Source organism: Cyprinus carpio, chromosome A17 (genome assembly GCF_018340385.1).
Source record: "Cyprinus carpio isolate SPL01 chromosome A17, ASM1834038v1, whole genome shotgun sequence".
In the NCBI taxonomy this organism is placed as follows: Eukaryota; Metazoa; Chordata; class Actinopteri; order Cypriniformes; family Cyprinidae; genus Cyprinus; species Cyprinus carpio.
Genome location: NC_056588.1, coordinates 12462972 through 12479546, shown reverse-complemented (window position 1 = coordinate 12479546; position 16575 = coordinate 12462972). Strand labels below are relative to the sequence as shown.

The 16575-nt window shown below is 36.5% G+C and overlaps 2 protein-coding genes across 3 annotated transcripts; both read right to left on the bottom strand.

The window, feature by feature from the left end:
* Nucleotides 1–249: 249 nt before the first annotated feature.
* LOC109108115 (procathepsin L-like) lies at nt 250–3399 on the bottom strand. The gene is made up of 9 exons (XM_042774144.1): nt 3256–3399; nt 2986–3086; nt 2150–2292; nt 1663–1860; nt 1368–1559; nt 1107–1272; nt 885–990; nt 651–753; nt 250–475 (listed from the first exon to the last, which is right to left on the bottom strand). Exons 1-8 carry the CDS (start codon nt 3267–3269, stop codon nt 654–656), a joined length of 1020 nt encoding a protein of 339 aa, XP_042630078.1. The 5' UTR covers nt 3270–3399; the 3' UTR covers nt 250–475; nt 651–653.
* A 2848-nt stretch (nt 3400–6247) lies between these two features.
* Nucleotides 6248–15216, bottom strand: LOC109065262 (transcription cofactor vestigial-like protein 2). 2 transcript variants are annotated; one of them, XM_042774143.1, is made up of 4 exons: nt 15033–15216; nt 13184–13511; nt 8376–8795; nt 6248–7141 (listed from the first exon to the last, which is right to left on the bottom strand). In XM_042774143.1, exons 1-4 carry the CDS (start codon nt 15045–15047, stop codon nt 7098–7100), a joined length of 807 nt encoding a protein of 268 aa, XP_042630077.1. In that variant the 5' UTR covers nt 15048–15216; the 3' UTR covers nt 6248–7097. The 2 variants fall into 2 exon arrangements, with proteins under 2 accessions (XP_042630077.1, XP_018937805.1); XM_019082260.2 differs by lacking the exon at nt 15033–15216 and adding an exon at nt 14355–14657.
* Nucleotides 15217–16575: the final 1359 nt, after the last annotated feature.

Sequence of the window (16575 nt, the reverse complement as noted above, 5' to 3'; positions counted from 1 at the left end):
CAGACACTTAGTTGACTGATTGGTATTTTAGTGTTCAAAAATTGCTATTTGGTGTCTTTTAGCAAATGGAGAATTGGTTCCATGATTAAAATAAAAGTCTTATGATTTGGATTCAAGAACTGTTTAGTTAAAACAAGCCAATACAAACATCTACACAATATCACATTGGCATTTTAGTGTCTTTTAAAATATGCTATACAGAGCATTGCGCTGATTACGAATTATGAAAAAGAAATAATAGGCAGAGAATTTTTAGGTTTGACGATAAAATGTTTAACATTTTTATTCCATATTTCACAGTAACATGTTTTTGTTGTCAGGGGATTTGAAACTAAAAACAAGAGCTGAGGTCAGTTTATTAAAATGATTTAAATTTGAATTAAAACAAGAGTAAGATTATGAGGTATTAATGTAGAATCATTCAAACGGTCCACATTTTCTTTCTCCCAACCACGGAGGTCCACGTTGACCTTTCCTGTGTAGAACATAAGAAAATCATTTAATTCTTAACCGCAAAGTAAACTGTGGAATTTATTTATTAAATTTATGCCTATATTTTAAATGTTTATAAAAGCCTGTGTTTTTAGGTAAATGAACTTGCGCCACTTCTGAGAACTGGCTAAAGCAATGAAATCATTTGCTGAACTCACCCATTAGACCAGAGGGTAACTGGCTGCAGTAGCGATGCCACATTGGTTGTTCTTGTTCCTGGACATCAGGATGTAGCCATTTTCACCCCATCCCAGACCCCAGCTAAAATCACAGCAGTTTGGGGTATTTAGTTGTTTTGTCTCTGTTCTTTTGTGTACTGTTTTTTATTATTATTATTATTATTATTATTATTATTATTATTATTATTATTATCTAATTGCTTTTTTCTTAACCTGTTCTTGACGATCCAATAGTCCTCTCCACTCAAACTTCCATATCCAACAGCCAGGACGCCATGATCTAAGTCAGAGCTGCTGCATCCAGGCTCATCGTAGATACCTAGAAACATTATTTATTAAATTAGCCAGCAAATTTCTAATTAAAAGCTAAAAAAATAATGAATAAAAATGTCACATTTAAAATCTAACAGCTAAAAAACAGGTGATGACACTTACCTGATTCATATAGCTGAAAGCTGCTGTGCCCAGCATCGATGGCAACAGATACAGGGCCGATTGTGGCAACAGCCTCCTGTAGTGCACTTTCATCCCCACTGGCAACATCAACATATCCTGTGCAGGTGGCACCCATAGTGCTTGGGTTATAACGGCACTGATCATCCTGCGTGGAGAATATTGATGAGCAAGAATGATTCAAATTCTTTTCATAAATCAGCTGAAGCATTAGAGTCAGAATGATTTATTATTAGGACTAACAGTGGCCTCATAAGGGTAGGACTCCTCTGTATCCAGACCCCCATTGGCTTCAATGTACCGGAAGGCCTGGTCCATCAATCCACCAGCACAGCCCATGTTCCCAAAAGCACCAGAGCAGTCCACCAGCTGCTGCTCACTTAGGGACACCAGTTTCCCTGTCTTCTTGAATGTCTGACCCTCCAGGGAACCAGTCTGAGAGACATAAGAGGGAGAAAGGTTAAGAATGCTGAAATGGACTATATGGATTCAATAAGCATATAAGATCTGTTTATAAAGGCAAAAATGTGAGTCTTACTGCACTGAAGGCCCAGCATGATCCACAAATCTTCTGATCTTTAACATCGGTCACATAGCCCTTGTCCCTCCAGTCCACGGAACTGGGAATCACAACGGCATCCTTCAGCCGGAAGAATGTAGCACCACCACGGGCCTTCGTGTTATTCATGGAGCCCAGGCATCCACACAACTCCACATTCCTCAATTCCCCAATACACTAAAAAAGGAAAAAATAAAAAAAAATCAAAAATTCTAAATAAAAAAATAAAAAAAAAATTAAATGAATTAGAGCATTCATTTTATATATTATATGAATTTCTATAACTTTATTAAAATATAAAAAGATATATAATAAAAGAACATTAAAAATACACTACACATTCATCATCAATTTTCTCACATATTTATATGATGATTATTATGTGTGTGTGTGTGTGTGTGTGTGTGTGTGTGTGAGTGTGTGTGTGTGTGTGTGTGTGTGTGTGTGTGTGTGTTTTAATTTTTACCATGTCAGCAAAGTATGTCATGCCAAGCCTGTAGGATTTGATGCCCTGATCTGCCATCATGTTGTGGACCAAAACCAGTTTGCGATTGGACAACCAGGTCTGCTTTCGGTGAGACTCTTCCTTCACAGAAAGGTAGGTTTTACCTGATACACACAAGCACAAGGTTTTGCTGTTAAAATATTTTTAACAGACATTTGTAAAAAAATAAATAATAATAATAATAATAATAATAATAATAATAAAATAAAAAATATATATTTAGTGTGTTTAAAATATTAAATTAATTAAATGTGTGTACTAAATAATGCTAATATTTGCAAATGATATTTGACAGAAAATAAATATCTTAAATACATTTTAATACAATGAATTTGATTATAGTCATCCGTAATGTTTAAAATATAATTTCACAATTTTCATTATAAAGTTTCATGTTTAAAAAACATGAAAAAATTATTTGACTGTCAAATAATTTAACAAATAATTTTGTCTTTTTTTAATGTTCAGGTATCTCCTGAATTTATTTCTGATATTCTGATTCAACCAAAGACATATTTTCACTTTCCTTACGCAACCTGTATACCTGTAACCCTGGAAAAGTTACTCTGTGTCAAGTGCTGAGTTAGATTAAGTCATTTCTCATATACACTAGAAAAAAAACCTGAAGTGAGAAAGGACACAGATAAGAACTCTTCTGTCTTTAAAGGACCGTCTGAATGGCTTCTGTGTCTGTTATGTCTAGTTTAGTATTCAGCCAGTGAAGAGAACCTGATGAATCTCTTTTCCTAAGATTTTAAAGAAGATATAGATAAAACTAAAGAAGGAAACTCTCTTACCAAATTTCATTTTCCATGCGTGAAACTCCATGTCTTCTAGAGAAAGACTGGCAGCACTGGCAACAGCCAGAAAAGCAGCAGTAACAACCAAAAACCTCATCCTGCGCAGAGAAAGAGAAGAGACAAGTGTGAGGTCAGCCAAAGGTGCACAAGATAAAATAGAACAGCGTGTCTTACGTCACTTTTGCATTTTTTCTGTCACACTCCCCCACATTTTTCCTCAAATAGTAATAAAAAAAAAAAAAAATCTGGTAAAACCTGAGTACTTACTTGTGATGGTTCATAGGATATATGTTTCCTTAATGTCAGACACCCGGCCTGTCAGTGTTTACCAGAATGAAGAGTTTATATAGGAGGTTTTGGAGTGTCTGATCAGGTGCCTGTCATGAACCCATAAAATAAGTGATGCTGAGTGCAAGAGAAAAAAAGGGGAAATTACATAACAAAAATTGTATGTGACTAGTAAGAATGTAATGCTGGGGAACACGCTGTGTGGAGGGAAGTTTCCTGTCAACATCAACTGGAGATTCTTTTCTTCTTTCTTTCATCTTTTACAGTGTATTTGTTTGACTGTGTCTCAGCAGTATATGAGCTATGTGATTTTATTAATTAAGTTATTCAAGGCACATAAAAAAAAAAAACCTGTTAGCAGTCATGCCAATGACAACACCGCAAAACATCAGTCATAAATATTTTGTTGAAGTTGCCAATTTTCCTGCAATTCCAGTAACAAACTGCATGTGACATATTCTTTCAGAACTGGCATGCATGTGTATATATGTGTCTATGTCTATATGTGTGCGTGTGTGTATACAGGCTTAGCTATATGGCCTGAGGAAACATTTTGACTTCATCTGAAAAATCCAGGAAACATTTTCTTTTGTAACAAAAATTATATAAATAAGGATTTTACTATATATAGTGAAAATGACTTCAGGGGAAGCTTAGCGGAAGCTTTAAGATAAAGTACAGGTAAGATTAACATAATTTCAAACTAATATCTCATATCCAAACATGTTAGAAATGGGATAATGTTACAGAGAGGTCTTCTAAAGGAGGTGAGGACAGGCTCACTGTACATTGTCTAGTGACAACAAAAGTCTATTACCCTTTTAGTAAGCATGTGAGTGAATTTGTGTAGGTTGGTATGGCTTTCTCTGCCCCTGTAACTTCGTAGCTCAGATTAAAATGTATACCTAAGGATGAAGGCAACTATCATATGGCTGAATGTAAATAATATTATGTGATTGAGTGTCGTTTCATGTAATCAATCCATGAGCTGATCAAACAAAAACATGATTACAAGAAACGTAGCATTACTGTTAAAAACTTTAAGAGTTTTAATGTATAGCCCTGCAATACAGGCAATGTTTATGTTAACCCAAGAACACAAAGTGAAAGTCAATCAAAATTAATTAAAAAAACTCTCAAATATCATCAACTTCCCTGTCAACACATTCTCACATGCAATTTTCCACGTTTTTTCCTACACATACTGTGATGATTATATCAGGGTTTTTCTTTTAACTCATTCTCTCTTCTCTGCATGTAGGCATTGTGATTTGTGTGGCGTTTGATTTCCTGTTAATGTAAAATACCATTTGAGTGGGAAGATTCAGATTACTTTGAAACACATAGATCACACGCAGACATCCTGTTTACTTCAGTCTTGGAAAAAATTGCCTTATTAACATATCTTCCATCATTCTGCAACACCTGCCCTTTTTCTCATGATTCTCTTTTTTCTCTTTCATATTGTCTCATAATATATTTTTGGCACTATCTCAGATCATGATGTGAAATATGGACTCAAGGCCACTTTAAAGTTCATTAATGTTGAGCAGAGTTGTGGTTTTAGGGTAACATGCTGCAGTTCTCTTAATGACAACTGGAAAATGACTCTTTTCTGTTGAAGTGGACAAAAGTACAGATCTCATTTTGTTTTGTGCGTGTGTTTTGTGGTGGTTTAAAATGTATCTGTGTGTGGTCATGTGTTAGTGCTTAGTGTACATTTTATGTATGTATGTGTGTGTGTGTGTGTGTGTGTGTGTGTGTGTGTGTGTGTGTGTGTGTGTGTGTGTGTGTGTGTGTGTGTGTTTATCTGCTGCGTGTGTATCTTGTTTGTGCATAAACATGTTTTGTTCCTCACCAGATGACAGAAAACCACTTGCTTGCTGTATTTCTGATCACATGTTTGAAGTATACAAACTTGTGTCAAGTGACTGACTGTATCTGTGTCCTAAAAAGCTATGATATGATCTGCTAACAAAAAAATATTTTCTCATAAGAGTTTTTTACCATCTAACACACGAATGCCATTTAACAACAATATAACTTGTTTCTCAACCAACACAAATAATACTTCGCGACTGACCTACAAATCAGAGTTTGTGGTTGTTAAGTTGAGCCTTACCACTTTTTTGCATCATTTTGTATACTATAATAACTGTATTATTATTTGTTTTATGCAATTTATATGTAAATCAGCATTTTTGATTTTTACACCATTTTCCACCAAGTTTGAAAATCAATTACAAAAACTGACCTGTAGAGGTCGTTTTTGTTTCTGGTAATGTAAGTGTGAAACACCTGACAAAACCTTAAAGGTCACATACCATTTAATGTACTTTCTGAATAATGTCCCAAAGCTTGAATGGCTCACACTTGAACTGATTATGAAATGATTCTGTGTTACTGTCTTCCTCCAATACTGTAAAAGTACAGTAACGTATTAAGTGAGAAACCCAATCACTGCACTTCCTTGTTCTTGTTCTAGCCTATTTATTTAAGGAACTTTGTGGCAAGTATTTTTATTATTCATAATCAATTTATTATTTATATATTCATAATCATCTTTCTGTTTTAGCTTATAACATAAATATAAATAGTTCCTGTTGACAGACAGAGATTTTGTACCAGCTGGCTGTCATGTTTTTTGGCAGGGTAGTCTTAGAGAAACCAACTATCCATGCACCCGTTTATAATTTCATGACCAGACAAGAGTGAGTTTGAGCCCTACAACATCAGTGATAAGCCTGGAACATCTTTCCTTCAAGAGGAACATAAACACAGTCTGATCAGTATCAAATCTGGGCTACAGCAGCCTATCATTACACAACATACAAAAGAGAAATGAAGGCTTTCTGTCAGTGACCTTCATGTCTGTAACTAACATGTTAGCTGGAAATTTTTCTTTGGTTCACGCTCATAACCATACACATCTTTTAGAAATTAGAAAAAGGCCATGACAAGAACAAGGCAACATATTTAAATGCATGTTTAATATGGAAATACAAACAAGTTCTTAGATTTTCAGTCTTAACAGAACAAGTCTGTTCACTTTTAATTCAATAAAGTAGACCCACATAACAAAAAAATACACCAAAAATAACTTTCCACTTATAACAACATTTATGGAACCTTGTCAGTTCTATACAGTGGTTCATTAACTTGGAAAATCACATCATTTTATTTCACTCTTTTATAAAGTATGGTTTATTAATTCTTTGTGTTCTCTCAGGTTTACTGTAGCTGTTTCACACCATAGCACGGTTTCCAAGAGAAGAAAAAAAAACTAACAGCACTGGCCGTAAGTGTATTTTAATTGAAACATAAATACTACTGTAGATATTTATATATAAATAAAAATACTGTACATGAGAAGAAAAAATAATGCAAAGAAACAATAAAAACACATTGCTGCCATCCTTATTCAATCAAAATATAAACAGTCAGATTTTTAGAAAATATATCATTTTGTGTATATACTGCACCATGCAATGTTTCTTACATCTCACCGTCGAAACAAAGAACTGTAGAGGGCAAGCTGGATTTTTACACCACAATAAATTAATTTTAAAAAGATCAAAAAGAGAAAAACAGATCAAAAAACAGAAAGACCATGTGGTCTAGCAACCCTGCCTCCCCAAGGTGTTCTCTCATCACCCTATGTTCATATCTCCATGGTGCACACAAATAGTCCTGGAGCGTGTTCAGAGCGTGTGCTGTGCTGGAGAAGAGAGCCGCTGTGTGTGGGGGCTAAAGAAACAACGGTTCAGCTACAATGGGCCAAACTGCAGACTTTAATTGGATGGTCGATGAAGGGCTTCTCATTAAAACCAGTAGAGCTCCTTCCCTTTCTTGTGATGCTGGAGACCTGCGGTGCAAAGCAGACATGAACACAATGGCTGAAAACAAGGAGGACCCATTCACACACACAATTTCCATGGTGGCTGCAAGCCGTCTATATAATAAGCACCAACAACTGAGGCCAAACAATCCATTTCCTGCCATTAACCTGGAGGGTGTGTGGCTTGCTTGCTTTTAACTTAATTCATGCACTTTTCTAAATAGAACATTGTGAAAATTTGATCTGTAATTTGCTGGTAAAGTCTCAGTTAGTTTGGAAAATGAAGTTCTGTAGCACATATGAAAACTTAATAGCTTTGTTTTCCAAACTGAGAGTTCACCAGCAAATTACTGATGAAGTTTCCACAATGTTCAGTTTAAAAAAGAAAAATAGCTAAAATGCTAGAGCTAAAAAAAAAAAAAAAAAAAAAAAAAATTGTGAGCAGTTTTATGTATTTTTATGTGTTATATTTTATGTTTTTATATTTTTACTTATTATGTTTTATGTATTGTACTCTTGTGTCACAGATTGCAACTGCCTTAAATGGTTAATCATGAGACACATCTCTGGAATTATAAGTAATTCTATGGATCTCTCTACAAAATAGGTTTGTGTCCATTTTATATGTGTAAAAATGAAGTTTGATGAATAGCTGATCCTGACTTAGACTATTTGATAATATAGGCATTTTTGATGTTGCGCAGCCAGGTTATACAGCAACTTTGCAATTTTTTCCTTTTTTAAAACCAAAACCAATAATAAAAATAAATAAAAAACATAAAAATAATAATAATAAGTACACTCTTCAGGGACTTTAAATTCTTCTTTTTTTATCACATTTTGTTGCTTCTTTTTTTTTTTTGTGGGGGGCGATTTTAAGATGTTGCAAAGATTTTGTTTAATAAACAGTTGATAAATGTTCATTGGAAATTTCAGCATTAGAAAATTACAAGAAGCACCTTGTATTTTTATGACCTTGAACCATAAACCATAAACCCTTTCTGAACACATAATTATATCTCTAAATATTAAAATGTATTCATTTCTCTTGAAATGTCACAATGCAATTTATTTAATTTATTCATATTTAAATTATGTAACATTTAAATACATTATTTATCTAGAATGTTAAAATGTTTATTTTTTAATATCATTAAATATTCATAGTCATTAAATATGAAAAGCACAAATTTTATAAAAAAAGATTAACTACAGTAACCTCAGTATTTGCATTTTATTCCCCCACATGAGATCCCCTTACCTGGTTCCATGTTGAGGGCCAGACTTTGTGCCACTTCCCCAGGCGGAAGCAACCCTGGCCATGATGGGGTGGGTTCCAGCTTTCCCACATCATAATGCCCGGGCAGCGTCGAAAGATGAGGCGGCCGTACAGCAGGCATTAGTAGGGGTCCGTAGTGGGCATCCAGCCCAGGAGGGGAGTACAGTTCATGGAGGGACCGTGGGGGGGCATAGGGCTGGCTCTGAGAGTAGCTCCAGGACTCTGATGGGTGCGGGTGAGCGTGTGAGTGAGGCAGACCCGGGTGCAGGGCCTGGGAGTAGGGGTCCATAGCATAGCTAGGAATGCCTGTAGGATCACAGTGGGGTCGGCTGGGTGGAGAGGGGTAGTTACTGTCCCAGAAAGATGGAGGGAAACTGCGCTGACTGCTTGAGGATGAAGCATCTAAAGTGGAGAGAAAAGAAAGAGAATGATAAAGAGAAACAGAAAGCAAAGAGCGTAATGTAATGTTAGCAAAGAGAGAAACTTCTGTCAATTTTGATTTACAGTGGGTATCATATTTTGTTGTTTTGCAGCCAGTTTTTGTTTTATCTAGCTGTATTTACTCAGTGCAACTTACAATGTCCAAGTGAAAGATGTAACAACAACATAAAAAAAAAAAAAATAGAAAACAGAAGCAGTGAGTTGGAAAAAAGGATCACCCCTCTCCTAAAAATTGTTTCACCTTCATCTTCACCTTCTCAATGGCACACAAAGCTATTTGACTTTAAACTATGATCTTCTGTATTTTGATTGGATCAGCATGAAAAGAGCTGTCCGGGGCCATTTCAGTCCTCCTTGGTAGTGCAACTGAAGCAAACAATCAACTATGGGTGGAAAGGCACTGTCAAAAGATCACCAGATGGTTGTAAAGTTGTGAACAGGCACAAGTCAGGAGATGGATACAAAAAAATTTTTTAAAGGCTTTATCAATGCACAGAAACACAGTGAAGTCTGTTATTAAGAAGTGAAAGGTATTTGGTAAAACACAGACCCTCTCTGGATCAGGACGTCGCTCCAAACTGGATGAAAGAGCCAAGAGGAAACTGGTCAGAGATGACCAAGAGGCCTACAGCAAAACTCAGAAGCAGTTGCAGGAATTTATGACAAAGAGTGATCATTGTGTGCATGTGACAACGATATCAGAAATTCTCCACAAATGTGGCTTGTATGGAAGGGCTGCAAGAAAAAAAAGCCACTGAGCTTTGCCAAAATGCACCATGAAGATTATGAGGCCACATGGAAAAAGGTGTAATGGTCACATGAGATTAAAATTGAATTATTTGGCTCAACAGCAAACAATATGTCTGGTGGAAATCTAATACAGTTCACCATCCAAATAACACCATTCCTCCAGTAAAGCACGGAGGTGGTGATATCCTGTTATGGGGGTTTCTCTCTTCAGCAAGGACTGGAGCACATGTCAGGACAGAAGAAAAAGTGGATGGGGCAAAATAACATCAAATTTGTGAGGAAAATCTGCTGCCCTCTGCCTTCTGGGAAGAAGGCTTACCTTCCAACATGACAATGACCCAAAACACACAACAAAACTGACCACAAGGTGGTTTAAGGAGAAAAAGGTAAATGTCCTTGCATGGCCTAGTCAGAGCCCAGACTTATACCACATTGAAAATCTGTGGAATGACTTGAAGAATGCAGTCCACAGACGGTCACCATCACATTTAACAGAACTTGAGCAGTTCTGCAGAGTGGGCAAATAATGCTAAGTCTAGATGTGCAAAGATAGTAGAGACAAATCCCAACAGACTAAAGGCTGTAATTAAAGCAAAGGGGGTTCAACAAAATATTGACACAAGGGGGTGATCTTTTTTCCAACTTTTTTTTTCCTGATATGTTGGTGTTATATCTTTCACTTGGACATTATAAGTTGCACTGAGTAATGTGTGTAGTATGAATATAATCTGTCACGTCACGCCACTGCCATTCATAAATCCTCTCCCATAGCCTTATGGGATAGTACAGTGTCACACTGTACTACACTATACTATGCACACTTCAAAATCACGTCGGAAGTAGTAGGTCATCTTGGTCTCTTTTATGAGCACTGTGAATATTTCTTTTGTCACATACTGTTTTTGGCATACTATATAGTAGGGAAGTATGCGATTTCGGATGCAGCAATTCACTTGCTTTGTTCCTAAATGAATCAGCCATTTTGAACAAACCGGTTGAATAAATAATTCAATTATTCAAAAATTAAAACAGGGATTTGCTGCCACCTACTGGTGGATTTAGTTTCATATTTAAAAGTAGACTTTTATTTTTTATCAATTATTTCATATTTCTTTCTTTCTTTTTTTTGTTTCGTTGTTTGTAAAAATAACTTTTTATTGTTTTCACAAATAAAAACACCAAAATCAATACAGTGCAATCAATAATATCATTAACTTTTCTGTTTAATAATTAAAACATCAATTTCACAACATTATTTATGTTATTTTAAAAGCTCTATAGTGTCTTATTATTCTAATTGAATTTATTGATTAAACTTCAGAATTTGACATAAAATGACACATACACTTAATAAGATTAAAGAAAAATATGTTGAAAAAAATGCACCAGAAATTGTTATATCAGTCCTTAATGAAGAGTTACAAGCTACTGTTGCTATGGTGACCTCCTCAGGAGAATATGACCCCTGTTCTAGAGCATCTCTCTTCGGTGTGCTTTAACTACGTTGTAATCTCAAGTTTGTGGTTCTTGAAATGTTGTCTGAACGCTGCTGAAACATTGAAACTACATTTAAAGTGTTCAAGCTTTAATTAGAGGGGATGGACTCCCTCAAAGCCCCCTCTATTTTCTACGCTGGTGTCGGTCAGTTATCATATTATTAGAGGTTCAGCTGAGATGGCATTTCTCTGTGTCTCATTTGTCCACATATAAGGCCGTTGCACCTTGGACTTTCAGGTCAGGCTTGTCACATGATTTCACATGATTTCCAGCCCCACGCCCTCAGATGTCTTTCTGATTGAATCATGTGGTGTTCCATTTGCTTCTAAAGAGCTTAGCACACATCACAGAAATACACACAGCCACATGAGAGAGATGAGAGACGGAAAGAGAGAGAGAGGGAGAGAGAGAGAGAGATAGAAAAGAAGAAACCCCATCAAAGAGACACAAAAGACGAAGAGGTCAGGATATTGACAAGCAACAAAACAGCAGAAGAAAGACAAGAAAGATGCACAGACTTCTGTCTGTCATAAAGATCTATATAAGGCAGAAAGTTAAACCTGGAGAACCACATGTGGTCTTCTCCTTCTTCTGTCATATCGGCCCCCCAGGACCTCCACAGACCTGCAGACCCCTGTCTCTGCTCGTGCCCCCACCTGTTGTTTTTACTACCCCTTTCGCCCCCCGTAAACCCTCGTAGAATGTGGAGGGAGGGGTGAAGTATGTTTTTAGCCGATACTTTTATATTTAGAATTCTTCTGAAAAAAGACACCGGTGATGTAGTCATGATCAGAGGAGGGGTGGGCGAGCTCCTCATAAATCTGATGCTCAGTATTGTGAGCCGTTTAAACGCGATATGAGCTCGAGCCACTGCGCTTACCGCCACGTATAAACATAGTATCTGTTGGGAGGCAGGCAGCGTCTGAGAGACTAGATGAAGATGTCATGGGGAGGGAGGGAGGGAGGGAGGGAGGGAGTAAGGGAGGGAGGGAATGTACCAAAGGTTCATTAAGGTAAACACACACACATTAAGCACCACCTTGCACTGCAGACACTTGCGCGAGCTGGTATTCAACAGGCTACTCACGCTATCTCAGCTGGCGGCACAAAAGGGACACAAAGTGAAAGACATTTGTGACTATTTGTGACGGTGCAACTGTGCTACATTTTCAGGGATAATTCAAATAAAAATGAAAATTTGGTCATCCCTCATGATGTTGTAAGCTCATTTTCTTTCTTCTGCAGAAAACAAAAGAGGATATTTTAAAGACTGTTTCAGCTGATTGTGGTTGAGTGATATCCTGGAATTGTTACCTTAAAAAGTTATGTCTAACTGATTTAACCCATAAAAATGAGTGTTGTTTGTATACATTGATGTAGGTTGGTTCGGTGGTGTAAAATTATATTTTTGACTTCAATAAAACCAGTTAATATAGATGTTACTGTTTTTAGGTTAAATATTTTTTTGTGTATGTATACAAACAGCTGAAACATTCTTAAAAATGTCTTTGTATTCCTCAACATATTGATTCTAACACTGGGGTTTCATATTGATTCAATAGCAGAACCCTCTTAAGTTCCCCAAAGAATTTCTTAAAAAAATAATAAAATAAATAAAACAGTTAAGAAAAGATAATATAGTGTGAAGAATAATCTGAACCTCTTTCTGCTATAAAGAACCTTTTGTGCAATGCAAAGTTGGATGTTTAAAGTTCTTCATGGAACCAATGATGCCAATAAAGAACCTTTATTTTTACGTGTGCAGAAAGAAATAAGTTGCACCGACTTGGAATGACTTAAGGATATAATCAGATGACTAAATAATGACAGAATTTTCATTTTGGGGTGAAATGTGCCTTAATTTTTTTTTAATTATTTTATTTCTCACTGACTTTGTTCTAATAACAGCTTCAACAGATACATTAAATTCAAATCCGTTTGATTCGATTCAGTACATTGTATTTAAATATAACTGAGCTGAGTTCACTTAGCTGAGATTTGTGCATGCAAATAATTTGCAGTGATTTTAAATTCCTTTTCTTTTGCCTGTGTCTTGCATCTGTCTCCATTCAAACTGATGGGTGCTTTTGCCGCACTCTCACCTGTGCTGGGATCAATGTGCCTCTTTTTGCCCTCGGCCTCCATGTAGGTGCTGAGAGCTCTGGAGAAGTGTTCGTCCACCACACTGCTAATGTCCCCTTGGTAGTAGGTGAAGAGGACACATCGTGAGCTCAAGTATTCTGCCTCCCCAACCTCTTTGTCCTTCGTAGACTCCTCTACCTGTCCAGCCGAAGGATACGGTGATGGGGACGGACCCCCAGAGCTGGAGCTTCTGGCAGAAACCAGGACACCCTCCGAGCAGCACGGGGCACCCACGCTGTCCATCAGATCCCTACAGCGAGACGAGGGGCTTCTCAGACCAAGGGGTGCCTAAGAAAAAGAAGTAGCTGAGACATTGCGACACATTCTGTTTGTGTTTGTGTGTGTGTGTCTGACTGTGTCAGTATTTTTGTATGCTTGTGTGTATGTGAATGTGTCTGACCGTGTAATTATGAATGTATATGTAGGAGTGTACGACAGCTGTGATCATATATAAAATATACATATGACCAAGTAAGACCAGGGCTAGCTGTCATATTCTCAACTATATAGTTGTGTCAAAAATCCTTACACCAAAGCTCGTTTTCTCTAGCAGTGGTTTTGTATGTTGGTTTCAAACATCTTGTTCTAAACTCTCTTAAATTAGAATTACTTTTGTGAATTCTTGTGAATCTTCAAAATTACAAAATCATATTTTTTTTCCGAAATATTCGGTTGGATAAAAAACTTAAACACAATAAAGTTACACAATACATTTAGTTACCACCTGTGTTGTTAACGTTATTTTATATTTATTTATACAATTTATCAATCACAATATTCGTTGACCACAACACTTGTTTTTTACTGTTTAAATGTAGCTGAAAAGTCCATGCAAACGAGTTAATGTCAGCTTGCCCCATGTCCGCGCAAAAGGTCAACGTGTTCAATGAACTGCATCTTACTAAATTGTATTTCTGTGTGATAATGGTATTTAAAGGTTTGTGCCGATACAGCACCTAAGAAATATTCACTGGAATGTGACAACATGCCCCACTCTAACAGACCTCACACACAGAGCAAACACATTCGTGACATAGATATTAAAAAGTGTAAAAATGCACACTTGCATTTTTAATTTAATCATAGTTTAAGTATGCACTTCCCATGTTCATTGCGCGGAAACCTACTTACCGGTAAAGTGCTAATAAACGCTGAAGCTTTGTGCGCATACGGTGCGTAATGACCATAAGCCGGGTACATAACATCCAGACAACTCATGATAACCCGCTCACTCCTCTCGGCTCGTAGGCAGCGGAACTGTCTCTGTTTCACGTGCAGAAGCAGAGAAACGGCTAAGAAAAGTCAGGTCGGACCGTGCAACATCTCGGTGTCAGTAAACAGAGCGCGCGGAGTCTGATCGGTGATCCACGGGGACGCGCACCTGACAGCTGCACTCGCGGGACTGTGGTTTGGTTTATACCACAGAATGCACCCAAGAAAGAGCTTCACATGTCGACCCCTCCCACCCTACATCAAGACCCCCGACCACCCTCAAAAACTGAACAGCGTAATCCATACAATGCAGAACACGTTTGGACTACCTATTTATCTAACATGATTGATGCCTAAAACAATTACGTGATGGATTTGTAAGCACAACTTTAAAATGTATACAGGCATGGCTGGTTGTAACTAATTTGAAGTTTTATATATATATATATATATATATATATATATATATATATATATATATATATATATATATATATATATATATATATATATATATATATATATATAATCTAAAAATTCATTCATTTAATTCAATTCAAATTCATTCAAAAAACAGTAAACTTGCTGTTAACTTACTGTGCTGAAGAACATTGGTGGTATTTGGCTGATTCTCAGGGTGGCACAAGGCTGTGAGGTATAGACTGGACACCCAATCCATACCAGCACTTGAGCAAAGAAATTCCTCTCAAATCTAGCTCGCGTTATCACCTTCACTTAAACAAACAAGAGGTCAGGCAAACACACACCTACTGAATTAATGTTGTCTCTGTTATACTATTAATATACCAAATCAAAACTGTTAATGCTCTCTTCAAGAAGAACCCACTTCTAGATCCTGCTCTGTTAAGTGTGTCAGATATTCTCCCAGATATTAATATGTTCACATTGGACCTTGAGTGCCAGGTGTTTTTTGACAGACATTCTAGAACGTTAAGAGAATCGTGTGGAATATTTGCAGAATTTCATCCAGCAGTGTTAAACAGAGAGGAATGTCTCTGAAGTGTTTGCTCAGGGTCGACCGAGGAGATGTGTGCCAGAACTCTGTCAGCTTCAATTGACCAATAAATTCTCTGTCTAATATAATTGTTTTCAGACCAACTGGTTCTGCCATGTAAAGTTTCAGAAATATCAGTGGTTTTAAATAATATACACACTCTTGCATTATTTTTCAATTAACTCAGGAACAAACAAACAAACATGCCAAGCACTAAAATATAGTTAAAAATATTAAAATATTTTATTAAAATATAATAAAAGCAAATTACTATTATTTATTATAATTTTTATTTTTATGTATTTAATATATATATATATATAATATATATATATATATATATATATGTGTGTGTGTGTGTTATTGGTATTAATATCTTTTATATGGTTATTTCTATTGTGTGTGTGTGTGTTATTGGTATTAATATCTTTTATATGGTTATTTCTATAACAACGATAATAATAATATAAAAGTAACCTTATACAAGATATTATCCATTGTTTAAGCAGTTCCCATGTATATTCACATATACATTATTAAAGTCAGCACAGGACATTTAGTCTGATCAGTATAAAAAACACACTTGCAGAACTTCATGCAAATGCAACGTAATGATTTGTTTTGACACAGCCAATACACTTGCACAGTTATGGAGTACATTTACGGGAATGAGAGACATGGACACTTGAGACAAGGTTGGATCAAACTCCGCACTGCTGTCATGAGTACATGCTTAACTATTCCCTGCTGGAGGTCAGGAGGTCTGGGACCATTAACCTCTCATTTTACACGCATTTAAAAGACTTGTTATTTGAATGTGTTCTGCAGTCATGGACATGCTGTTGCCCATCTAATGTCTGTCTTGTCTAAAGCATACTGTGAAACTTTACTCGCATTGGTGTGGTTTTTTTTTGGGATACAGGGGGAATGATGCAATGCCACAGGGAAAGGGGTTGAGAGCTTCAGCGTGACGGACAGCTGCTCCTGATGACACGCAGCACAGAGTTTAAAACAGACTCTGCACTATGACCACATGTAGGATGAACCATTTATATTAATGGCCATGACCGATTACTCTCTCTCTCTCTCTCTCTCTCTCTTTTTCTCAAAGTCTTCCCAGCAACA